Source organism: Hyperoodon ampullatus (genome assembly GCF_949752795.1).
Source record: "Hyperoodon ampullatus genome assembly, chromosome: 11".
NCBI lineage: Eukaryota > Metazoa > Chordata > Mammalia > Artiodactyla > Ziphiidae > Hyperoodon > Hyperoodon ampullatus.
In genome coordinates this window covers 35486873-35513437 of record NC_136924.1, presented here as the reverse complement: position 1 = coordinate 35513437, position 26565 = coordinate 35486873, and the positions used below count along the sequence as shown (strand labels likewise).

At 38.7% G+C, this 26565-nt stretch overlaps 2 protein-coding genes and 1 pseudogene across 4 annotated transcripts in view; 2 read left to right on the top strand and 1 right to left on the bottom strand.

Moving 5' to 3' along the window:
- The window catches only part of FAM227A (family with sequence similarity 227 member A), a gene marked incomplete at both ends in the record, with an annotated part of 80553 nt that extends 78579 nt beyond the window's left edge, over nt 1-1974 (top strand). Inside the window, 2 exon segments of the mRNA XM_079714903.1 lie at nt 1839-1927; nt 1930-1974. Of these exon segments, the coding sequence (XP_079571029.1) occupies nt 1839-1927; nt 1930-1974 (134 nt within the window).
- Nucleotides 1975-4493: 2519 nt separating this feature from the next.
- DMC1 (DNA meiotic recombinase 1) overlaps nt 4494-26565 on the top strand; it is a gene marked incomplete at both ends in the record, with an annotated part of 39465 nt that continues 17393 nt past the window's right edge. The window contains 11 exons of one of the 2 annotated variants that reach the window (XM_079715639.1): nt 4494-4544; nt 5229-5273; nt 6187-6333; nt 9432-9514; nt 15066-15118; nt 16716-16757; nt 17869-17941; nt 21578-21669; nt 22084-22157; nt 22290-22404; nt 23438-23498. In XM_079715639.1, coding sequence (XP_079571765.1) covers nt 4494-4544; nt 5229-5273; nt 6187-6333; nt 9432-9514; nt 15066-15118; nt 16716-16757; nt 17869-17941; nt 21578-21669; nt 22084-22157; nt 22290-22404; nt 23438-23498 — 836 coding nt within the window. The remainder of the gene's footprint in view (nt 4545-5228; nt 5274-6186; nt 6334-9431; nt 9515-15065; nt 15119-16715; nt 16758-17868; nt 17942-21577; nt 21670-22083; nt 22158-22289; nt 22405-23437; nt 23499-26565) is intronic. The other variant, XM_079715640.1, reaches the window with a different exon arrangement.
- Nucleotides 8441-8976, bottom strand: LOC307059951 (large ribosomal subunit protein uL22-like; annotated as a pseudogene). Its single transcript has one exon. The product of its transcript is annotated as a large ribosomal subunit protein uL22-like (transcript).

Here is a 26565-nt window from a genome sequence, read left to right as displayed (position 1 = left end):
TTTTCAAATTTGGAAATAAATCTAAATAAATGAGAAAAGCCTCAAATGACTGATATGTATGTATGTATGTATATGTATATACGCTACTGCAATTGCCTATAAACTTATCTAGAGCCCACACTAGGGTTTGTTTCTTGTTTGTTGTTGAATCCCTGGCAACAAACACCTAGTACAGTGTCTGACAAATAGTAGGGTCAATAAACATTTTAAAAAATAAGTGTGCTTAAGGAGAGGTATACCCAATGAAATGCTCTTTTTGTAATGACCCTTCATTCTTTAGTTCTGTACTAAAGCATTTCTCAAATTTGAGCTCTTGAAACCAAGAATATGCATCCATAGGCACCAGTTTGAAGCTACCCAACTGTACACGGTGGAGTTATATGCCTCTATTTGATTATAAGGTGGTTGTCCACAGAGGGGCAGTAAAGTGTAATGGTTTAAAATTCAGGTCACCTGTAATTCCACTGCCTGTTTTTTATTTCTTAGAATATCATAAAATGACACACATTTTAAAAATTTTGTAGAGACCTTGTGGACTCGCTGAAGGATTTGAGAAATTGGGAAAGCTAATTGGCACAATTACTAATTGGTTACTAATTGACACAAAAGCTTTGGTTTGCCATGCTCTATATCTGGGATAGGAAAGTAGCATTTTGCCAAGCAGGATTTTTCTCTAATACAGTCATTCTTATAAGTCTTTTATGGCTTCTGAGTTTTGTGTCATACTTGAAAAGACTTTTCTTACTCTGAGATAGTAAAAAATTTTCCCATGTTTTCTTCTAGTACTTTTTATTTATTTATTTATTTATTTATTTATTTATTTATTTATTTTATTATTATTTTTTTTTGCGGTACGTGGGCCTCTCACTGTTGTGGCCTCTCCCGCCGCGGAGCACAGGCCCCGGACACGCAGGCCCAGCGGCCACGGCCCACGGGCCCGGCTGCTCCGCAGCATGTGGGATACTCTCAGACCGGGGCACGAACTCACGTCCCCTGCATCGGCAGGCGGACCCTCAACCACTGCGCCACCAGGGAAGGCCCTCTTCTAGTACTTTTAATATTTTATTGTTCAGATTTAATTTCTTGATCCATCTGGAATTTATTTTGGTATAAGGTGTGAAGTATGGTTACAATTTTATTTTTTTCCAGATGACTACCTAGTTTGTTCCAACACCATTCACTGAATTCATTTCCCCACTGATTTGAAATGCCACCTTCATCATATTCAGAATTTCTGTAAGGTATTAAAGACTAGTGTTTTTTTGTTTTTGGTCCTGATTTAAGTGGAAAGATCTTTAAGTGTACTTTTGAACTACCCCAGGGTTTTGGACTTTTTTTTTTTTTAATTTTAAAGTTGTATATAACCATCAATATCCTATCCAAACGAAATTTTTATACTTACTTCACGAATTTGTCATTACCAAGCTCGCTTCAGTTTCTTTAAGTATACTGCACACAACCTTCAAGTATTATGAACATTTCTCTCTCCCAGCTGTCACTACACCAAACTACATATGTTATATTTCCCTAAATCATCTTGCTGTGCTCTTTGCAGCTCTTCTGTACAGTTGATGTCTCCATCTAACAAGTTGCTCAGAAGTTACTATAATTGTTTTATGTGAGGCCCAAAGTGAAAGCCTAGCATCACTATCCAGTTCATGTCAAAAATGGGCATTAATTTCCATTTAACATGGACAGGCTATGTTTCTGGAAAATAACAGATTTTGAAGAACTATGGCAGTTATTTGTTGGCTCTTTAAACAATCCACCTGGGGGGAAGGGGAATGTCCTACAAACTGTCAGCTGCTATTGTGGGAATTTTTTGCTATTTATCCCAGCAAAAAAAGATTCAGACACTGAAGAAAAAGGTCGCCCTGTACTAGGTCTTGAACCCAAAGAACTGCTTGCACAGATATTCATCCAAGATACATCGCAGCCTCCACCTCAACAGATGCTCTTTCAAATGTTTCATGACTCTCCTCAACAGTCAGTTTCCATTTAAGGGGAGGAGGATGACGCTGCCAGAGACGGCTCTGCTGGCATGAAGGCTGGCCTAAAATTTCTATTTAAAAGCTGGATCAAAATATGTTTGGCTTCTGTTGTCTATTTAAAATTTCAAGTTAAGACGAAGAAAAATTACTCTGCATCGTGAATGGGCCTTGGGTGCCTCACTCACAGACTAGAGTGGCAAATGGTAAGAGAGTCACAGAGAAAGGAGAGAAAGTAGGAACGCGGACTGAGGTATTAGGTACAGACTGTGAAGCCAGATATGAAAAACGTGGAGTGAAAAGAAAAGCCTTGAGCAGGGGGAAAGACCCCCATATTCGACCTCCTAACCCGAGGATCCTGATTAAGATAAGCATTCTGCATGTCACCTGTCACCATGTCAGCCACCTCCGCCCAGCACCCCTCCCCCGCCTCATGGCCTTCCACCTCCTGACCCCTTTCCAGCGGCCTCTCTTCATATCAGAACACGCCTCACCTAAGGGCCTTCTTTCTCACAGCTGCCTGTCTTCACCTCAGCGTCCACCTCAGTACCCGCTAATTCGATGCGTCTCCTCAGTGCCCCCACCTCAGTCCTCTCCCTGACTTCAGCATCTCTCTCCGCTCTAGAGACGCCCCAGCCTCCCCTCCGACCAAAGCCCCTCTCTTCAGCACACTCCCTCTACCTCAGAGCCCCGCCTCACCCCAGCGCGCCACCCTCAAGCGGCTCCTTCTGCTGCTCCAAATTGCTCCCGACCCTCCCGCCACCCCGCCCCCTCGTCCTCTGCCCCGCCCCGGGTCCCGCCCCTCGCTCTTCGCTCCGCCCACGGTGGGCCCGCCCCTCCGTCCGGGTCCCGCCCACTCCAGCTACGCGCCCGAACTAGTCTTTTGGCGCCAAACCTCTCTGTCAGCGACAGGACGGCAGTCTCCGCCTTCTGGTTCCGAGGCAGAATCCCTGAGGATTGGAAGGCCCGGGCGGGGGAAGGAAGGGATTCAGATACCTTGAAAACCCCCGGGAGACTGTGGGTACGAGTGGAGTTTGTGGCAAAAAGGGAAGGCGGGTGAAGAATCTGAGGGGAAACTCAGGGTTTCCTTTCTTTGGTCATACTCGGTTGTCGTTGCTGGGCTCTGGGCTGGTGGCTTCGTGCGTCCCGTCCCCAACCCAGCCCCCGGAGGGAATCTCAGTGCTCTCGAGGGATTTCCAGCATCCTTATTTTAAACCAAGTCGGACCTAAGTCTTGAAGAGGCCTCCTCGGCCTTCTTATGAGGGAGTCAGGTGTCAGGAAAACGGCTGGTGGCGGGGGGAGGCGGTGAGGGTGATCTGGACCGCGCTCCCCACGGTGAGGGCCAGCTTCTGGTGCCTTAAGCCGAGGTGTCCGGGAGCCCTACCTTGGATTCAGCTGTTCACCCCGTCAACTGCTATTTGAGATAGATGGAGAACAATCTTTTTGTTTATCAGGGAGAAAAGAAAGGACAGTCACTGTGGAATTTGGGGTTATCATACATATGATTAGCTATCTGAATGAGGGACCGTACTCCAGAAGATTCCATCTCCACTGTCTCCTCGTTTGCCTCGAATACTTTGCTGTTCAGAGGTACTAGGTGGTAGCGACCATACCTCTACCTTAGCAGTTTGTTCCCCTTCTGGGCCGGGCGCCAACCCGAATTTGGTGTGAAGCGAAGAGATGGAATAGACCAAGAAAACTGATTACTTGGACCACGTTTTCTAATGAAAACAGTCATACCTTGTAGCTTCCTGAGATCTTAAAACAACTGCTACAGTGTTAAATCAAAGACTCTTTATCTGCTTATTGGCCCTAATATTTTATCATGTTTAAATATTGGGTATCTGCCATAATTTTAAATCTTAAAAAAAATACATAATGAAACTAGTAAATACTATAAAACAAAATACATCTAATGTTTTATTAAACAAAAAATATATATGTTACAAGAGAGCCCATTCATAATTCCCAAGCAGGAAGTCATCCCTCATAAATGAGAAAAAAAAATCTTTTTTTTTTTGAGGATAGACTAAGTTCTAGGTGCCAGGGAGAATACAAGGAAGATTGACTTAAGGCCAAAGTTCTTAGAGTGTTGTTAACCAACGTGAAAGTTTAATAACAATATGGAATTCTAATATTCTACTTCTAAATAACATTCCAAGTCAACAAAAAAAGATATTATTAGTCATGATTAATTGTGCTATAGGAAATTGAAAGATGATACGAAGTGGCCAGTTTTGAGGAAAGAGAAAAGAAACTTAAGTCCCCATCGCCACATACACACACCAACAAAAGACATAATGCCACAGGCTTGGAGAAAGAAGATAGGCCAGCCCAGTTGTTCCAAACTAAATATTTTTCTAATGGTCCTTCTGGTCCTTGATATCTGAAATGAAATCAAGAAGGGCTATGGGCAAAGGATTTTGTACTATATGATCTATGACTACTTCTTAATATTTCTTATTTTTCCAGAATTGATTATTTTTCTGCTGTTCACCTTTCAATATGAAGGAGGATCAAGTTGTGCTGGAAGAACCAGGATTCCAAGATGAAGAAGTATGGCTAGAATGTTGAAAGATATCTAGACACTCAGTCATTCTACAAAAATGAAGTTCCTTCTCTGTTAACTACTATTTTTAGAAACTGAGATTAGAAATAAAACATAGTTCTGGAGAGAGGCAATATTACAAATATGTAACAACTTGTTTGGCAAGGGGTGCTAAGATTAGCTACTTAGCAGCTGGCATGAAAGTATTTTAATAATTTAACAACTGGTATGGCCATACTGGTACCTATGCTTACTGGTACCGAATAGCAGAGGAAGGAGTGCACGGTCTGGTGGGGAAGAAGATTGAGAAAACATATTTTAAAATAGATTGTGCTGTTCCACTCTTTTGGATTAAGGTCTTAAAAATTTGGAGAGACCATGGGACTTCTCTAGTGGTCCAGTGGTTAGGACTCCGTGTGTCCACTACAGGGGACTCGGGTTCGATCCCTGGTCGGGGAACTAAGATCATGGGTGCCTGTTGGGCTTCACATTGCTTTCAGTGTTGGCACTTCTTTTAAGTATGTAACAATGTGTTTGAAAAAGCATTATTGATCCTACCTCAGTCTGTCTAGAGAAGTGGAATTTGAGGCATTTTTGAGTGACTCATAATACTGAATTAACTCTTTAAAATATGTGAAACAGTTGGATATGAAGAATCAACACTCCTTTTTTTTCTGTTCCATGTCCTTTAGGAATCTTTGTTTCAAGACATTGACCTGTTACAAAAACATGGAATTGTAAGTATTTTTTCAATGCTGTGTGAAATTGTCCATTTTAGAGTTTCTTGGGCTTGACTTTATTGGCATTTGGAACTGGGTAATTCTTTGTTGTGGGAGACTGTCCTGTGCATTTTAGGGTGTTTAGCAGCATCCCTGACTCCTAACCACTCACTATATGCCAGTAGCAACTCTCTAGTTGTGACAACCAAAAATTTCTCCAGATATTGTCAAGTGTCCCCAGGGGGCAAAATTGCCCCCAGTTGAGAACCACTGGTCCAGCTGGAGGCATTCAGAGCTATCTACTGTTTTCATCAACAGAAAATTCACCTTCTGTGTCATGTGATTAAATGACGTTGACAGAAATCAAGACTTTAAATAACTAGCTAGATGAATTTCAATAGCAATCAGTTGGCAGTAAAACTTCTCTGACATTACCCTTTGAAACCCTCACATTTAATCTTTTTCAGTTGAATTTAGAAAATTGGAGCAAGAGAAAATCTTGGTCTTTTGGTTATGTAGTTATTTGCATTCTCCAAGGGTAAAGAAAAAAATCTTTAAAAAAATTTTAAAGAACATTTTGGTAATGAAGTTCTGTAGAAGGAAGCAGCTGAACTGAGGGGGTGAATGTGTGATAAATTTGTTAGCTTTCCTACCAACAGACTTTTCTTTTGAATTCCTTGTTACATTGCCATGGTCTCACTAACATTCTTGGGAAATCAGGGCACAGCCAGAACATTTGGCATCATGCTGGGTATGTTCTACTCAGATATTTCCAGAACATTTGGCTACATGGTGGGTGGGTTCCACCTGGCCGCTTGTATAAAATTGGCATCATGATGGAAGTAGATGGACACAAAAGCACATGACATAGTATGGGAGCCTTTCAGGCTGGCATTTGCTCAATCTGCTGCACCCATTCTTTTACTTACAGAATGTGGCTGACATTAAGAAACTGAAGTCAGTAGGCATCTGTACCATCAAAGGGATACAAATGACAACAAGAAGAGCGCTATGCAATGTCAAAGGGCTCTCAGAAGCAAAAGTGGACAAGATTAAAGAGGCAGCCAACAAGCTTATTGTAAGCAAAATCCATTCTTTGTTGTTTTAGCTTAGAAGGGCCCTGTGAGTCTCTGTATCCTTTCTCATTATGTACACTAGAAACTATTATGAGAACTCTGAGTTCCTGTAGATCACAAGATATTATACACCCCATGTTAACTTTTCATCATGTCGGTTTCAAAGCAATTAATTTCTGAAGGAATGAGACAGGGGTTAAGAGACCTGGAAAACTATGAAGGTAATTATTTTTTACCGAAACTTTTCTTTTTGTCTCCCTTTATATTACTTTTTTCCCCCTTTATATTACTTTTTTCCCTTTCTGTGTCTCTGCCTTTCCTTCTCCTTTTCTTTCTTTTTTTTTTTTTGGCCATACCACGTGACTTGCAGGATCCTAGTTCCGGGACCAGGGATTGAACCTGGGCCCCCGGGCAGTGAGAGCACCAAGTCCTAGCCACTGGACTGCCAGGGAATTCCCTCCTTTTCATATTTTTTATCTTCCTCCTCCTTATTTTTGTCTTATCTCCTCAAACATTGTATCTATGGCTGTTGTGAAGTGCTCAGCAACAAAGAAGTTGCTCTCTCCTGCTTTAGGCATTTGATAAGAGAGCATTGCATTTGAAAATGCCAAGAGTGGCTGGGTCTACATGTGTGCAGTTAAGATAGATATGACCAAGAATGTCCTCACTGAGGCACCTGAGCTTAAAGCTAAGTGAAACCTCTACCTCGTAGCTGGGCCCACAGAACACAAGACACCTATGCAGCTGAGAGGCTCCAAGCAAAAACACATGCCTTTGACCCAAGCTTTTGTGTAGAGCTTTTGGGGGCCACTGGAAGCACCAGCTCTGGAAATAAGAATATGCAGAAAGACAAAGTCTCCCTCTTTGCAGAAGAGCAGGCTTCTCCTTTTCTACATGTGTACGTGAGGCTCTCATTCCCACCAAGTCCTAGAAAGTCTCTTCACTGACAGCCCTCCGGTTTCCTTCTCCAGAGGCAGTTGAGGCATGAGAGTGATGCAGTGTGGTCCTGAGCTTGGAGAGGACCCAAGTGAACTGCTCTGAACACAGCTCAGTTACTTTACCTTCTCAGTACTCGGGAAGTATACCTTCAAGTCAGTTCCATAACTGCCAGGGTATCTAATGAAGCCCTAGGGCAGTACCCAGGGTTTGGGAAACTGCTACTTTATAGCTCCTAGGCATTAGTCTTGTTTTTTTTGGAAAATAATTCTATTACCAAAGAAAAGAACCTCTCTCCTTCTCATGTACCTACTAATGCACCAAGAGTCTTATCATTTCTTAACTAAAGCTATTTATTCTGAAAGAAAGAGAAAACGATTGAGACATAGAGGGAGAGACAGACAGAGACAGAGAGAGACAGTTAACTTCACAGTACAGTGGTATGTATCAGAATCATCTGGAGTGGCTTGTAAAGAACACAGAGGCCCAGGCTCATTGAATTAGGATTGGGCATGCACTTTTCCCCCACTTCAAGTTCTCTGAAGTTTGAGAACCACTGTCATAGTATAAAACAACAAAGAGGGGAATACATTAGACCACATCAGGACCTATTTTCACTAGTTATAACACTGCATCAGCTGTAGCTCATTAATTCAACCAATATGTAGTATATCTAACGTGAAAAATATTGTATCATGAATATTGAAAACTGAAATTCCTGTGCTCCTTCCAACTTCTAGAGCTGGGGGAAATGATGCTATTGAATGAAATCAACTGAATCACTTAGTAAAGTACCATTCTACTTTATGCCATAAATATATCTCATTTAATCCTTACAACTCACCTATGAAAGAGACACTATTATCCCCGTTTGACCCGAAAGAGGAAGCCAAAGTACAGCAAGATTAAGTAGTTTACCTGACATCACACAGCTAATAAGTATTAGAGACATATCTTGAACCTTGGTAGGGTGACTCAAGAGCCTGTGTTCTTTTTTTTTTTTAATTTTTTCTTTTTTTTATTGTGCTAAAATACATATAACATAAAATTTACCATCTTAGTCATTCTTAGGTATACAGTTCAGTGGTATTAAATACATTCACATTGTTGTTGCCGCCATTACCACCATCCCTTCCCCATAACTCCTTTTTTTTTTGATTTTTAAATTTTATTTTATTTAAACTCTTTTTTTTTCTGGAATGTCTTTTTCTTCTGTGTAACCTCCTCTTCTGGTTTAGGAACAATCTGTTCTTTTTCAATAAGGATCATTCAATATGGCAGGGAGAGGTCATGTATGGGTTGATCCGACCATAAGCTTTGTAAGTCCTGTGCCACATCTTGGGGGCTTTGTTCACCTGGATGTGCTCAATGACCAGAGAATCTACATCTAAGCCCTTAAGTTCAGCATTACTCTCTGCATTTTTGAGCATGTGCAGTAAAAATTCAGCACTCTTTTTGGGCCACCAACCCTGAGTCCAGCCCCACTGTTTCGCCTGGGCACACCTACCAGCTCCACCATTGTAAAGTCGGAATGGCACACATTGCTTCTTTAAAGTGACATCCTTCAGATACTTGGTGGCTTTTCAGATATGCATACCCTTAATGGCCTGGGCAGTTTCACGAGTGCTCTTAAAGTGAACACAAAGATTTGAACCTCTTGATTTGCATGATTTCGTGGGGTTTTCTGGGTCAAGTGAATAGCGAACCATTTTTAGAGGTCACCTGGAAGCGAGCAAGAATAATTCTGTCAACATATATTTACAGTAACTCATATATGTACTAAACGCTGCCAGCAGCTACTCAGAGAGTTGTTGTTTTCATGATTAATCCAAAGGTGTCCTAAGAAATGCCATCATTGCAGTCTTTTTTTTAAATTTAATTAATCTATTTTTTTTTATTCTTTTTCAAATTATTTTCCCATATAGGTCATTACAGAATATTGAGCAGAGTTCCCTGTGTTATACAGTAGGTCCTTGTTGGTTATCTATTTGAAGATAATAGCCTATGTCCTTAAGCATGATCTTGTGCTGCCTTCAAAGACAAATGAACTGTAGCTTATATCACATGATGACCCTGGTAATCAAGTATATAGCTTTTGGTGGGATTTGAAATTAAAACCATCATCTTATACCCTTTTTGAACTTTTTCTTTTGTCTTTCTGTAGGAACCAGGATTCCTGACTGCATTTGAGTATAGTGAGAAGAGGAAGATGGTTTTCCATATCACCACTGGGAGCCAGGAATTTGAGTATGTATCTCATATTTTTTATAACCACTAAGCATAATCTTTGGAATACTATATTTCTTTTCCTCTATCCAGGTTGTTATTTTGACTATAAGTAGTAGAAATAGCTTCTTATTTTGCAGAAGTTTTTTTTTTTTCCTCAAAAGGCAACTGAAGCAAATAAATTCCAGACTGCTTATAAAAACAGGATTAAATTTCTTACAAGAAATTCAGACCCAAAATATAAGTAGTTTCTAAATCAGCCTATATTAATCTATAAACCATTTAAAAAATTAGTTTAACTTTTCATTTCTCTTTTCTTCTCCACTGATGAAGGAAATTCCATTTCACTTTTGGTTTTACTTAAAAATCAGTTGTTAGAGTGAATATTTTAGAAGAAATAATGCAGTGTTGGTTTTGCTCTTCAGCCTCAGCAGTTTTAACTTCCCTTTTTAATTTATCATCTTATGATTCCTGAGACACAGTCATCATCTTCCCAATGCAAGTTGACTAGAATGTGGTTTTTTTCTCTACCTTAGTGGGCAGAGTTACTGTTTCATAAGTCAGAGCAGTGGCCAAGATCAATTTGAACAAAAGCAGTATTTCTTCAAAGTATTCCTCAAAACCCTGACCTCACAAAAAACTGCAAGAAAAAAAGAGTTCATAGTCAAACATGCCTCCACTTAAATGTCTGCTAGGCAGCTCAGACTTCACAGGTCTGAAACCAAACTTCTGATCTTTGCCCCAGATCTGCTCCTCCTAAAATCTCCCTCATCCTGAACTCTTTTTGATCCTCAGATCTGAAACCTTAGTGTCATCCTTAGCACCTCTTTTCCCCTCTCACACCCTAACTCTAATCTATTAACAAATCCTGTCTGCTCTACCTTCAAATATATTTAGTCAGAACAAACCAACCGGGCTTCCCTGGTAGCGCAGTGGTTAAGAATCCGCCTGCCAATGCAGGGGACACAGGTTTGTGCCCTGGTCCGGGAAGATCCCACATGCCGTGGAGCGACTAAGCCCGTGTGCCACAACTATTGAGCGTGTGCTCTAGAGCCCACGAGCCACAACTACAGAGCCCACGTGCCACAGCTACTGAAGCCCGCGGACCTAGAGCCCGTGCTCCGCAACAAGAGAAGCCACCGCAATGAGAAGACCGCGCACTGCAGCGAAGAGTAGCCCCCGCTCGCAGCAACTAGAGAAAGACCGCGCAGCTACGAAGACCCAGTGCAGCCAAAAATAAATAAATAAATTTATAAACAAAACAAAACAATCCTTATATTTAAAAAAAAACCAACCAGTTTCTTCAACAAATAAACTATAAGGAATAAAAAAAAAGAGATGGAATCAGGGAGAAGACCTAGATATTAAAAGAGATTTGAAAGACATGTCACTTAATCCCAATATGTGGATCTTATTTTGGATCCTGATTCAAACACACACGGATAATAAGACATATGAGACTGAAAAGTGAACACTTACTAGATAGTTGATATTAAGGAATTACTAATTTTTTAGGTGTGATAATGGTAATGCAGTTATGTTAAAAATAAGAGTCTTCATCTTGTAGAGATACCTACGGAAATATTTAGGATGAAATGATATGTTGCCTAGGATGTGCTTAAAGTAATATGAAAAGGGAAGGAAGTGGTTGGAGGTTTATATGAAAAAAGGTTGACCATGAGTTCATAGCTGATAATTTTTTAAGCTGAGTTATAGGTACATGAAGGTTCATTATTATACTGTTTTTGTCTACTTTTGTATGTTTGAAATTGTCCATAATAGAAAGCTTATATATATACATGTGTGTGTATATATACATATAATTTTTTTTTCTATTTGTGTCTATATGTGTACAGAGAAAGAGAAGAAATACAAATTCAATTACTTCTCACCACCTTCTCCTTTGTTACCTCACTGGTCTAAAACACCTGTTAGTATCTCTTCTGGATTATTAATAATAACTTCTAACTAACTTCCCTCCTTTAGATCTTGCCTCTACCATTTATTCTTCACATAGGAGCCAGAATAATCCTTTTAAAACATAGTTCAGATCATAACACTCTTCTGCCCAAAACATCCTAATGACTCCCCATCTCACTCAGAGCAAAAACCAAAATCCTCTCTAATCTCAAATCTAAGCTCATCTTTAATTCATCTTGTGGTTTACTATGTACCAACCACACTAACTTCTTTGCTATTCCTAGAACATGCCAGATACACTCCCATGTCAGGGCCTTTACACTTAGCATTCCCTCTGCCCGGAACACTCTTTCGTCATTATGTTCATGACTTGCTGTCAGGTTTTTCAGATCTTTGTTAAAATGTCCACTTCTCACTAAGGCCTTCTCTGATCACTTTATTTGAAAATTTATTTGAAAACTCCCCATCTTCATCCTCTGCACATCTTATCCCCTCGCTGGATCTATTTTTTGTTTTTTTTTTTTTTTGCAGTACGCGGGCCTCTCACTGTTGTGGCCTCTCCCGTTGCAGAGCACAGGCTCTGGACGTGCAGGCTCAGTGGCCATGGCTCACGGGCCTAGCCGCTCCACGGCATGTGGGATCTTCCCGGACCGGGGCACGAACCCGTGTCCCGTGCATCGGCAGGTGGACTCAACCACTGCGCCACCAGGGAAGCCCTCTGGATCTAATTTTTATCCATACCATTTAATAACAACTGACATACCACAAATTTTACTTATGTTTATTGTCTGTTCTCTTATTAGAATGGAAGCTCCACAAAGTGATGGATTTCTGTCTCTTTTGTTCTCTGCTTTACTCCAAGGGCATAGAGCAATCTCTAACACAAACTAGGTGTTCAATAAATATTTGTAGAATGACTAATTGAATGAATAAACAAATAGTGAATAAAATAAGTTAGGGAAGTGCAATATACTATATTCTCCTCTTGGAGATTCACACATTTTATTAAAAGGTCTGAATTCCTGCAGTGAAATAAAACACCTCCTTAACCTAGCATTGCCTCAAATTTTTAAAATCACAGAACTTTTTTTCAAGTAACAGCTAAGGAAAAGTCTTTGGTCCAAGACAAATTGGTCAAGGTAACTTGATTCCGGGACTTCCCTGGTGGTCCAGTGGGTGGAACTCCATGCTCCTAATGCAGGGGGCCAGGTTCTATTCCTGGCCAGGGAACTAGATCCCGCACGCATGCCGCAACTAAGAAGTCCACATGCCACAGCTAAAAGATCCCGCGTGCCGCAGCTAAGACCCAGTGCAGCCTAAATAAATAAATAAATAAATAAATAAATAAATAAATAAATAAAAAAAACTTGATTCAAATGACATCTTGATATTCTCCAGTTGCTCTACCACGTCATGGTTTAAGAACCATTCGGCTTAGAGAAATTATTACTCTCATAGTGAGCTTTCTGATGTCCTCAATGTTGGGTTTTGGGGCACATAAAAGATTACTCAGGAGCTAGATTTTTTTAAGTTAATATTTTATTTGTTTAAATGTTATATAATTTTTTCTTAAGCTGCAAGTCTGTTTATAAATTTGGCAAATTTTAAGGGAGCCTTTCTAATATGGTTAACTAAATTCCCTTAAACATTTTAAATTATATTTATAAATTTATTATATTATATTTCCTCTAAGAACTTTATCTGTGTAATTATTAAAATCTTTCCAATTATCTGAATGTCTTATAAATTTAATAAATTAAACTTATAAGTATAGTGAGTCTTAGACACTCTTAAATGTTCAAATACTGTGTATAAACTTAGTTATCAACTTAGAAACTGCAGGTCTATATCATTTAATCAATTAGAGGCTAATGTGTTATTATAAAAATGTCAAATTCTCTTAAATTTTGAAAATTCTCAGGGACCAAATATGCACAGATTATTCCCAAATTTAATATGAAAATAGTAATCTGTGGGTTTGATTTGTGTCTCCATTTTTTAATCTTCCTAGATTTAAAAACACTATTTCTGTACCTAATTGTAAATTTTCCTGAGTTTCATAAGGGAACAATTATGCTATCCCAAGTAATTTGGGGTACCCTTTCAGTTAAATTTTGGGGTCACTTTTTCAGCATATCAACCAGAAATTTTGTCTGAGATTTTCCAGAGCTATAGCCTTTCAGGGTGATTTTTCTCAAGATGAGGAGGACCAAGTATCAGTAAAACTCTCTTTAATAGTTGGTAGGTTTATAGAATCCCTAAGTATTGGGTTGGCCAAAGAGTTCGTTAGGGTTTTTCTGGAACATCTTGCAGAAAACCCGAACGAACTTTTTGGCCAACCCACCAAATGGCGTGGTCTCTCCACCATGTCCTTTATGCGGGTCAGTATCTAGATTTTTCTTCTTCTCATTAAAGTCCATAGCCCTCACTAAATCTGTGGATAACTTCCAACATTACTTCAATTTACATTTAAGCTGCTCTCTTAAACTATGTAAGTGTAAATCTGTTAGATTATCCATCTCTTAAAGCTTTGTCTAATCTGTGACCATGTCCCAAACGTCATGCTAATAAAAACTACAAAGATTTTTGGGCTTCCCTGGTGACGCAGTGGTTAAGAATCCACCTGCCAATGCAGGGGACACGGGTTCGAGCCCTGGTCTGGGAAGATCCCATATGCTGCGGAGCAACTAAGCCCATGCGCCACAACTACTGAGCCTGCACTCTAGGGCCTGTGAGCCACAACTACTGAGCCCGCGTGCTGCAACTACTGAAGCCCATGCACCTAGAGCCCGTGCTCTGCAACAAGAGAAGCCACTGCAATGAGAAGCCCGTGCACCACAACGAAGAGTAGCCCCAGCTCACCACAACTAGAGAAAGCCGGTGCACAGCAACAAAGACCCAACACAGACAAAAATAAATAACTAACTACAAAGATTTTAAAAGTGCTCTTACCAGGTCTTAGCACAATTGCCATAATTAATATTTGTTGCATTAAATGAATGAATGAGATTAATTAACTTTAGGTCTTTCCATATCAAGAGTATGTATTAAATGTGCTGAATCACTGCATTACCAGTTAAGTGCATGCTGTCAAAATCTGATAGTTATTCTTCTATCTGCTAGCGTTACCTGTCACGTCTTTGAATATTTTCTATTCTGACATGTTCTTCATAGAATTTGGTTTGTGTGAGATAAGCCAATCATGGTGACAATCACTGGATTCTCCTAATATCTATTTTTCATGTTTTTCAGTACATTAAAAAAAATTGGATATTCAGTTGACTTTTAGAAACATAGTCCCAGCACAATATGAAAAACCCAATTAATAACTAAAAATCACTTATTCGCACTCCAGTTCAGTTCTTTAGAATTACTGAAATATAAGCCCTGCATAGCCCATTTCCTATTGGTACACAGGAGTTAAGAACAACAGGGCTTATAAATTGTTTTGTTGATCCCCCTGCCCATACACAGTATAACCTGTGATCTAGACAGGTGGGAAGCCATTTATTCAGCCAAGAATTCCTGTTCATGTTGGACAGATAGAAAGATATATAGATAGATAGAAATGATACTAATGATGTTAGCACTTTCTCCTTTCTTGATATCTCTATTTCTGTTCCAGTTACTAAAGTTTACTTTCTATTTCTAGTAAGTTGCTAGGAGGTGGAATTGAAAGCATGGCAATCACAGAAGCTTTTGGAGGTAGGTAGAACCTTAATATTTTGTTTTATGAAAAATATGTGTATATATACACACCCATATATATATATAATTAAGTAGTCAATTGTAAATTGTATCTATTTTGGAACTTATGATGAAATATCAGTTATCATAATGCAAGATCGTTCTGGGCTGCAATTAAAATATATTCCAACATTAACAGATGAGTTTTATTGGCGTTTTTCATCTTTTTATCTCTGATTCCTATAGAAAAGATTAGAATTTTTTTCTGTCATACCTTCAGAGGGTAGTTGTATAATGAGACCGATCTTATTTCTAAAAAATACATGTTTCAGGAACACAGAATAGATTTCCCTTCCCTTATTGTATCCTCTATTTAAAAAAAAAGTCAGGAATTCCCTGGCGGTCCAGTGGTTAGGACTCTGCGCTCTCACTGCCAAGGGCCCAGTTTTGGTCCCTGGTTGGGGAACTAGAATCCCACGGGCCACACAGTGTGGTCAAAAAAAAAAAAAGTTCATGCATAGCTATGTTATGTACTATTCCTGACAGTTCCAGTATTTTCAGTCCTCAGAGAACTAAATCTGTTTTTTGGTTGTTGTTGTTGTTGTTTTTTTAATATTTTATTTATTTATTTGGCTGCATCAGGACTTAGTTGCAGCACACTGGATCGTTTTGTTTGTTTGTTTGTTTTTGCGGTACGCGGGCCTCTCACTGCCAGGGCCTCTCACTGCCATGGCCTCTCCCGTTTTGGAGCACAGGCTCCGGACGCCCAGGCTCAGCGGCCATGGCTCACGGGCCCAACCGCTCCGCGGCATGTGGGATCCTCCCGGACAGGGGCACGAACCCGCGTCCCCTGCATCGGCAGGTGGACTCCCAACCACTGCGCCACCAGGGAAGCCCCCACGGGATCTTTTAGTTGCAGCATGTGGGCTCTTAGTTGCAGCATGCAGGATCTAGTTCCCTGACCTCGGCTGGAACCTGGGCCTCCTGCATTGGGAGCATGGAGTCTTAACCACTGGACCACCAGGGAAGTCCCTGTTTTTTGTTTTGTTTTGTTTTTTTGGTGTTGATGTTTCTGTTGACTTGGAGAAATAAATCTGTGTTTATTTCAGTTGACTCTCAGTCTTAATGGCTTACCTGCTGTTGTATTCATTGATATTTGTGAGCTTATTTCTTGATTTTAATCTGTTGGAGTTCAATAGGCCTAAATTGGTGAGTGGGGACATTTTTCTCCGGAGAGAATTTGCTTTTGTTGGTAGCTAGGGAATACCACCAATCTGAGGATCCCTCTGGGATCCCCCCTGAGGATCTCAGGTCAGTGGGAGAACCCCAGACTCTCATTCCTGTGGTGGAGTCTTAAACTTTCATTTATATAACTATTCCTAAGGAAAATTTGGTTTAAGTTAATTATTATCTAAAGGACAGTTCTGAAAAAGAAAACCTTTTAAAATTTGTTTTTACTACTGGTACTCATATATGCAGAATCCATTCATGACACAGAGGTACTTTATGTGTGAGATTTGACAGTGGAAAAGAAAACCATACTCTGAGGCCATATTTATTCTTTATGAAAATATCTAAAAATTAACTATGTATGGTTTTTTTCTATATTTCACAGAATTTCGAACTGGAAAAACCCAACTCTCTCATACCCTCTGTGGTAAGGATATGTAACAACAACAATAATAGCAATAACAATAATAATCATAGAGATCACTTACTATTCTACTTTGTGCCTGGTACTTACATAATCTCATGTAATCTGAACAAACTTGCAAGGAAACTAAAACTCAGAGACATTACATAAACTGCCCATGGTTACACAAATACCAGAGCTAGTCTTTGAATATGTGATGCTTGAGGTGATATTGTATGTACTGCTGTCTGAACACCTAAATAGAAATACGGAGGAGGTAAATGGGTATATGAATGTGTTGGTGGAGAGAGGTATTCATTCATGGTCTCGATTTTTCCCATTCTATCTTTTCTATATTGTATTTATGAGAATGTCAGAGAATCTTTTGAGGCCTAGAATTCCTTACTTTCCATAGAGTAAGGTTGGAACTAAAAAAGACTTAAATGTTTCTAAAGCAAAATAAGCAAAAATACCTCCTTTTGCATAAAGACATTTACACTACATTTCTTTGACCTAAGTAGAAGGAGCATGGAAAAGTGTTTAATAAGGGGATTCTGGCATCAAAATAGCTCTGTCAATAATAGCTGCATGACCTGGGGTAAGTTGCTTCACCTTTCAGATTTTCCCTATCAGTAAAAGAGGAGTAATGATAGTGCCAAACTTAGGGTTGTTTTGAAAAATAAATGAAATAATGTATGTACTTCATGTGAAGTAATTCCTTAGTGTTTACTACATATAAAGAAAATGCATTTAAAATTTTGACATACATTAATTGAAAAGTTACTTAAATGAGTTATGTAGCATAAATTATATTTATGATTATTTCTTATAGAAAAAAGTTAGTGATACTTAAATTCTACTTCTTTAGGAGAACTAAATTTCATGAATATCTCCCATTGTGAAAGATATTGACATTCTTTGTTGAATTACTATTATGCTGGCAGAATACTTATAATCTTACCACTGGTTAGTAATATAAAAATATAGCATGCTGTTTAGAAACTAAAGGATCATTATTCTTTGCTACATGGCTAGAGAGTTGCAACCAGCCTAAATACCATGTTAATTTATATACACATTTGTACGAAGTTTATTCACTCTTACTAATATTAACTAAATTTTAATTGCTTTCTAGTGACAGCTCAACTTCCAGGAGCAGGTGGCTACTCAGGAGGAAAGATTATCTTCATTGATACAGAAAATACTTTGTAACCCTTTTATTTAAACAAGTTGCTAACATAATAGTGAGATATAGTACTGTTACTATAAAAGAGAATTCGTTTGAAATATGTCATTTTGTGATCACCCTGTAAACCAGCAATAATGAGAAAAGCCAAGGGAAAACAGTTGCTAGTTGAGTTCGCAAATCACTTTTTCCCCCTGAAATTTTTATTTTATTTTATTTTATTTTTTTATTGAAGTATAGTTGACTTACAATGTTGTGTTAGTTTCAGGTGTACAGCAAAGTGATCCAGTTTTATATACATATATATATATGTGTATATATATATATATATATATTCTTTTTCCCTTATAGGTTATTAGGTTATTACAAAATATTGAGTATAGTTCCCTGTGCTATACAGTAGGCAGTAGGTCCTTGTTGCTTATCTATTTTATATATATTAGTGTGTATATGTTAATCCCAAACTCCTAATTTATCCCTCCCCACTACTCTTTCCGCTTTGGTAACCATAAGTTTGTTTTCTATGTTCAAATCACCTTTTTTCATAGTTTTTTAAAAAATTTATTAATTTAATTTATTAATTTATTTATTTTTGGCTGTGTTGGGTCTTCGTTGCTACGCATGGGCTTTTCTCTAGTTGCGGCGAACGGAGGCTACTCTTTGTTGCGGTGCACAGGCTTCTCATTGCAGTGGCTTCTCTTGTTGCAGAGCACAGGCTCTAGGTTGTGGGCTTCAGTAGTCGTGGCATGCAGGCTCAGTAGTTGTGGCTCGCGGGCTCTAGAGTGCAGGCTCAGTAGTTGCTGCGCACGGGCTTAGTTGCTCCGCGGCATGTGGGACCTTCCCGGACCAGGGCTCGAACCTGTGTCCCCTGCACTGGCAGGCTGATTCTTAACCACTGCGCCACCAGGGAAGTCCCTCAAATCACCTTTTTTTAAAAAAGGTTCTCCACTTCTCCAAATGGGTTTGGTATAAAATTGACAAAACAAATACATGAGAGGAAATTACATCCTGTTTGTTTTTAATTCTCTTACTTCTCCAAAGATTTAACTTAATAGCTAGAAGATTATTGACTCACTCAAAGTCATGGTCTCAAATAAAGGAAAAGGTCTGAATTGAACAAAAATACAGAAGGAAAAAGAGAAGAACCTGTTTGGGTAACAAAAAGAATTGCAGTTTTATTGAAGTGTAAGTTATTTCAGAAAGCAAGACTGGAAATGTGGGTCTTAGACCTGAAGGGCCTTGAAGCTGGATGATGGGTGTAAATTGGATTCTTTTGCAATATTCTAGGCAAGTAATGAGATTTGATGACTGTATTTGGTAGACAAAGGAAAGAGAGTCTTGGGAAACCACTCTTAAGTTTGCCTAGATACTAGGAGAATAATGATGACAGAATTGGGAAGATCATGTTTCAGAGAAAAGGTAATGTTTCATTTTAATATGTCGAATATGAGGTACAGAGGGACATCCATATGGCAGTTGGAAATGTTGGACTCAGCTTGAGAAAGGGGTAGGGCCAAGGATATGGATGGAATAGCCAGGGGGAGGCAAGAGAACTTACATAGAGAGAAGAGAAGAGAACTGAGAACATAACTTTGGGGTGTGCCTATGTCTAGGAAGAGGGACTAAAAAGACGAATCAATAGAGACAAAGTAAGAGGATATCTGGTTGTGGATGCTAGGCATAAGGAAAGTTTCAAGAAGAAAATGGTAGTCAGTGATGTTCCACAGAGAGAGAGAGAGAAGGTGCAAACTGAAAAAGATCACCGAGGTTTGCAATTAGGAGTCCAAGAGGCCATTTGCAGTAAAGTAAGATGATGGAAGCTTGTTGCAAATAAACAGTAAGGAATTGAGGCAGTGTGTGATTCACCAATAAATAGAAGAAATACGGTAGTTTGAGGAGATATCAGGTTCAGAGGACATTCTTTTTAACAATAGGACTATAGGAAGAGGTGCCCAGCTGGAGTTCAGCTAGTTTCAGAAACAGTTGATTAAGGATGGTTCTTGAGAAGGAGGAATTGTTCTTGCAGAATAGCTGCCACTGTTTGGGCAATTTGGATTTTATCAAGAATGGCTGAAAGAAACAGTTAGGAGCCAGGTCATATGCAAGAGGGAATAGGGAGGAACAGCTGGGAGGAGCAAGGACATGCAGGAGCCCTAGTGGAATGTTCTCACTCTTTCAGTGTCTCTTACATGTATACTGCTCTCTCTTGGTACTTTTCTTTTTATGTGTTTATATTTTGCCTACATAATTATGTTTTACACTTACCTATGGCATAGATTATCTTATGACCCTTAAATCCTCCCCAGTGCCTTGCACTGGTAATTGGTTAATATGGTAACCGATTCCATATGGGAATCAATTAATAAACATTTGTATATTGATTTGAACTTCCCTTCAGCATAAGCCCAACTTTTACATTCCTGGTTACATAGTCACCCGGCTTTGTAAAAACTGACAAAGTAAAAAACATTTTTTATTGCCTCTTCCAATTCCTTGTCTTCTTTGATTTGTCCACCAAAAACATCTACTGGGTATACTCAGCAGCAATAGAAGATTTAAGTGGCTGTCACTAAAGCTCTGAAGAAAACATATATAGTGCCGTAGGACAGAGATGGCTGGGAAATCCTAAAGACAATTCAATTCAGTGTTTACTGAACTAGTTCCAAGTGTCACAAATAAGATTAAAAATGGTCCTTACTTTACAGTTACTTATAGTATGATCAGTATTATACAAATACTGTAAACAAAGTGAAATTAGACCACAGACGTGCATTTTATTTTATCTTACTTCACTTTAGAGAATATTATAGACATGTTGTTAGGATCACCAAAGACCTATAAAGAATGTTTATTACTCCTTTATAGTCTAGATAGGTATAAGTGATTATTAGCATCTTCCAGAATACCTTTTCAGGTACACTGAATTTGCCCCCCTATGAATTTACTAATTTCAAAATGCTAACACAACTCCTTTAGAAGAAAGTGCATTTTAAACCCTAAATAAACCAAAAACTATCTGATCATAATTCCCTTCTGGACCCTTGAAGTTACTTTTTTGACTCTTTGGTTTATGTAGTCAAATTTATCATTTGTTGGCAACACCTGGTTAGTGATATATTAAACTATTTCATGTTGAACAAGTGAGGAATATGAAGAGAGTGAATTAATTCACTTTGAACTGACTTGAATTATAATTCAGTGATATTATCTTCCTAGACTAGGTCTATGTTTATTGAACGGAGAACAACAGAGATTCACAAATCTTAGTTTCTAGTTTTTCTCTTGGAACTGAGTTGCTGCATAATCCTGAGTCATTTGCCTAATCTCTGTTTGTCAGTGTCCTCCTTTGTAAAATGTAATAGAGACCATAACAACTAACTTCCAAGGTTATTGTTTAGATAATTTAATATTTAAATTCATTACTGTCTCATTATTTCTATCACTGTTATCACTACCTAAGGTATTCATTAATTGAGGCACTTATGAAAAACAAAGTCTGATATAGATTTTAAGTGATTATTAGTATCCTCCAGAATACCTTTGCAGGTACCGTGTTTTCCCTCTCTTTGATACACTTGCTTACGGTATTATTTTTTGTAGTTGTTGTCTAAACTTTTTGGAATTGATTTATTGAATCCTTAATCCTGGCATACTCCAGCCGTCCAGATCGCCTTCGGGACATTGCTGATCGCTTCAGTGTAGACCATGATGCAGTCCTGGACAATGTACTTTATGCACGTGCATATACTAGTAAGAGCCCCATGCAATTGGATGCTTAAGCTGTTTTAAGGTTGGCAGCACTGATTTATTATTTGAGTGATGCTTACAACATTTGGACACTATTCTTTTCTCTTTATATTTTACTTTTCTCTAAATTTATTTAGTCAGTCCACAAATTTTATCATTTGGTAAGTCCTTAGACATCGAAATGCTCTCAAATTATTTCTTATTCTTTGTCTTTGAAATGGAGGTAACATTCTTTTTGGATAAGGTAGCATTTGGTATGTATGCTAAGGCAGAATATGAAATCATATTTAATAAAGTCATAAATAATTAAGAAAATCCTTCAAGGACTCTCTTTTGCCTGACTCCCAAGACCATACATGATCTTAGCCTCTGCTTCTTCTAGTTTTTATAACATTTTCCCACTGCATTTCCCACCAGGTGAACATCAGATGGAGCTACTTGATTATGTAGCAGCAAAGTTCCATGAAGAAGCTGGCATCTTCAAACTATTGGTACGAGCTTTTAAATATTGCTCAATCTAGAACTATTTAGCATATTATCTTTCTTCTATTGATTCCAATTCAAATTAACTTCTTCCTTCCATTTCCAAATGCATTATTTATTTTTACATTAATCCTACACAGATCATTGATTCAATAATGGCACTTTTCCGAGTGGATTTCAGTGGTCGTGGGGAGTTGGCTGAACGGCAGCAAAAACTGGCCCAGATGTTGTCACGACTCCAAAAAATCTCAGAAGGTAGATTTTTTCCTTAATTTTTTAAAAATAAATTTATTTATTTATTTATCTTTGGCTGCGTTGCTTGTGCAGGCTTTCTCTAGTTGCGGCGAACAGGGGTTATTCTTTTTTTTTTTTTTTGGCTGCATTGGGTCTTCACTGCTGTGCGCTGGCTTTCTCTAGGTGCGGTGAACAGGGGCTACTCTTTGTTGCGGTGCGCAGGCTTCTCATTGCAGTGGCTTCTCTTGTTGTGGAGCACGGGCTCTAGGCGTGCTGGCTTCAGTAGTTGTGGCACATGGGCTCAGTAGTTGTGGCTCGCGGGGTCCAGAGCACAGGCTTAGTAGTTGTGGCACACGGGCTTAGTTGCTCTGCAGCATGTGGGATCTTCCTGGACGAGGGCTCGAACCCATGTCCCCTGCCTTGGCAGGCGGATTCTTAACCACTGCGCCACCAGGAAAGTCCCTCAGAAGGTAGATTTTTAAAATAAATGGTGATATCAGATTAGCACCTGTGACTGTTTGCTAAGTAGGTTTTTCAGAGAAGCTCAGAATAATGTCAGGAGGCAATCCATTTTTTAAAAATAAAATTTCCTTCATGGGAATACAACTCTTTTTTTAAACCAAAAATACTGATTCTAATACAATAAGGTACCTGAATAATATAACAATAATAACTTTAATTTATGATATCAATGAAAATACAGGAATGTAATCTTGTTCATCAAAAATTCATGGCAGGGCTTCCCTGGTGGCGCAGTGGTTGGGAGTCCGCCTGCCAATGCAGGGGACGCGGGTTCATGCCCCGGTCCGGGAGGATCCCACATGCCGCGGAGCGGCTGGGCCCATGAGCTATGGCCACTGGGCCTGCGCGTCCGGAGCCTGTGCTTCGCAGCGGGAGGGGCCACAGCAGTGAGAGGCCCGCGTAACACAAAAAAAAAAAAAAAAAAAAAAAAAAATTCATGGCACAATGTTTCTAAACTCTGAAATCTAAGCAATGAACTTTTAATATTCACACTGTCATTCTCTTAGTTTCTTAATTTTATTTCTTGATGCAGAATATAATGTGGCCGTGTTTGTGACCAATCAAATGACTGCTGACCCAGGAGCAACTATGACGTAAGCCCTAATATTCTGCTTTTGTATTTCACAAAAGTTAATATCAAAAGGGTTAGAGTGTAGAATAGGAAATAATTCCAAAATCATCAGCCTTGATGTGGACACAGATATGTCACAAAACACTTTTTGCACAGTGCATATTACTTCATAATTGCAAATATCATTTATTTGTTATCCAGATCTATTTTTCTCTAGTTTTTTTAATAAAACAAAGCAATAGTTTACTATTTTCAGAGATATTTTGGGTTCCTTTTTGTCTAGGACTAAAAGGATATTGGAGGACAATAAGAAAAAGATCTTAGGGAAATAAAAACTTATATTCCAGATACATGAATGGTTTCTAATGCACTGATAAGCTGTTAGCCTACAAACAAAAAAAGCAAGCTCTCTACAGGATATACATGAGATATATATTTAATTTATATATTTATTATATTATATAAATATAATATATTTATATTTACAGGATATATATGAGATATATTTATGAGTCTCTTATATATTTATAAGAGACTTGCTATGAAAGAAGTCTCCTGTTTGGAGAAACAGAATTTCACTCCACACTAGGCATATTCAGAATTTGTTGAAGTAGTTGTGCGCATAACATACATATTGATGGCTCTGCTTGAAAGATGGCAGGGAATAGAAAGACAAGGAGATGGTGGTGTGATGAATTGGGAGATTGGGATTGACATATGTATAAAATGGATAACTAATAAGAACCTGCTGTATAAAAAAATAAATTAAATTAAATTAAAAAAAAAAAGAAAGACAAGGAGAGCGAAAGTAGTATAGTGAAACAGAAAGTTCAAAGAAGGACTTCCCTGGTGGTCCAGTGGTAGAGGCTCCGTGCTCCTAATGCAGTGGGCCCGGGTTTGATCCCTGGTCAGGGAACTAGATCCTGCATGCCACAATTAAAAGATCCCACAAGCCTCAACTAAAGAAAAAAAAGATCCTACATGCCACAACTAAGACCCGGCACAGCCAAATAAATAAATATTAAAAAAAGAAAAAAAACAGAAAGAAAATTCAAAGAAAGTTCAGTCGCCACCATCAAGAGTTTTGAGCATTATATATCTGAATAAGCAGTCAAAATAGCCTTGAATCTATGTACTGCTTTTTTTTTTTTTTTCTGCCATACGCGGGCCTCTCACTGTTGTGGCCTCTCCCATTGTGGAGCGCAGGCTCCAGACGCTCAGGCTCAGCAGCCATGGCTCACGGGCCTAGCCACTCCACAGCATGTGGGATCTTACTGGACTGGGGCACGAACCCGTGTCCCCTGCATCAGCAGGCGGACTCTCAACCACTGCGCCACCAAGGAAGGCCCTGTACTGCTTTTTTAAAGGTCTTTTCAGCAACTTCTTATTTATAATAATTTTTAGCCAGAGAAAAGTTCCAAGACTAGCGTAATGAATCCACAGTATCATTTGCCTAGTTTCATCAGTTGTTAACATTTTGCCACATTTTTTCCCTCTATGTGTTTGTGTGTGTGCATGTGTATGTGAAATCTCTCTATGTGCTACATACACACACATGCTCATATATGTAAAAGTGTATATGTTTTGTGAACCTTTTGAGAGTTTTTTTCTCTAAACCAGTGAGAATTATTTGCAGACATCATGACACATCACTTCTTAGTACTTCAGCATATCTCTTCTAAGAACAAGAACATTCTTCTACATAACTACAACATAATTAGCACAGTCAGGGAATTTAACATTGGCGTACTATTTATCCAATACACAGTTATATTCAAGTGTCTCCAATTGTTCCAATAATATCCTTTGTAGTTTGGGGGGTTTCTTGTTTTGTTTTTGATCCAGGATCAGTTAAGGATCATGCATCCCATGTACTTGTCTTGTCTCTTTAGTTTCCTTTAACCAAAACAGCTCCTCAACCTTCGTTAGATTTTTGTGACACTGACTTTCTTTTTTGGTGGCACTGTGCAGCATGCAGGATCTTAGTTCGCCGACCAGGGATTGAACCCATGCCCCCTGTATTGGGAGTGAGTGACATTTCTGAAGCACACAGGCCAACTGTTTTTCAGAATATCTCTCAATTTGGAGTTGATTTTTTTTCTCATTATTTAAAATGTTAAACACTTTTGGCAGGAAAACTACTAATATATAAGTAATGTTATGACCTTTTCCATATATCACATCAGGAGGCACACTGGCAGTTTGTCCCTTTATTAGTGATAAGTTTGATCATGTGATTAAGATGGTGTTCACAAGATTTCTCCATTGTAAAAGACCTTCTCCTGTTTGTAATTAATAAGTAATTTGTGGGGTGATACTTTGAGACTTGTGTAAATATCATGTTCTGCACCCAATGGATTTAATAATGTCCATTGGAGATTCTTGCTTAAATCATCACTCTGATGGTTGCAGTACAAAGTTCTGTTACTTTAAAACTGAGTCAGTACATCATTTGGTAGCAGATAAATCAGTCATTGACATATATATTAGAAGGTATTTGATATGATATTCTAAATTATGTAAATTGTACTGAAATGAATGTATCTCTCTTTAGGCATTTTCTAAACTAAACCCTAAGAGTATTGCTGCATCTTCAGCAGTTTGCTATAGCTCTCAGTTTTCAATACGCTTTTATGATATTTTCTACTTAATTACAGGAGATTCCAATGTGAAAAGGATTAATTACATGAAAGGTTTTAAGCAAGGTTTTTTGTTTGTTTGTTTTTTGGGTTTTATTGGCTGCACCATGCGGCATGCAGGATCTTAGCTCCCCTACCAGGGATCGAACCCACACCCCCTCAGTGGAAGTACAGAGTCTTAACCACTGGATCGCCAGGGAAGTCCAAGCAAGTTAAAAAGATTGAGGAGGGGGAAATCAATCATTTATTCATTCAGTATACATTTATTGAGAATCTACTATGTATCAAGGTTCTAGGAATTCACTAGTGAACAAGAGAGACTATGTGCCTTGCCTCCATTAGGAAAAAAATAAATGTTGTCCATTTAACTCAAAATTTTAAAGTCTTGGTAGGTCATGCATTGTCTGTAGTCCTTGAGTGGTTAAGGCAATATTCTCTGTTTTATAGGAT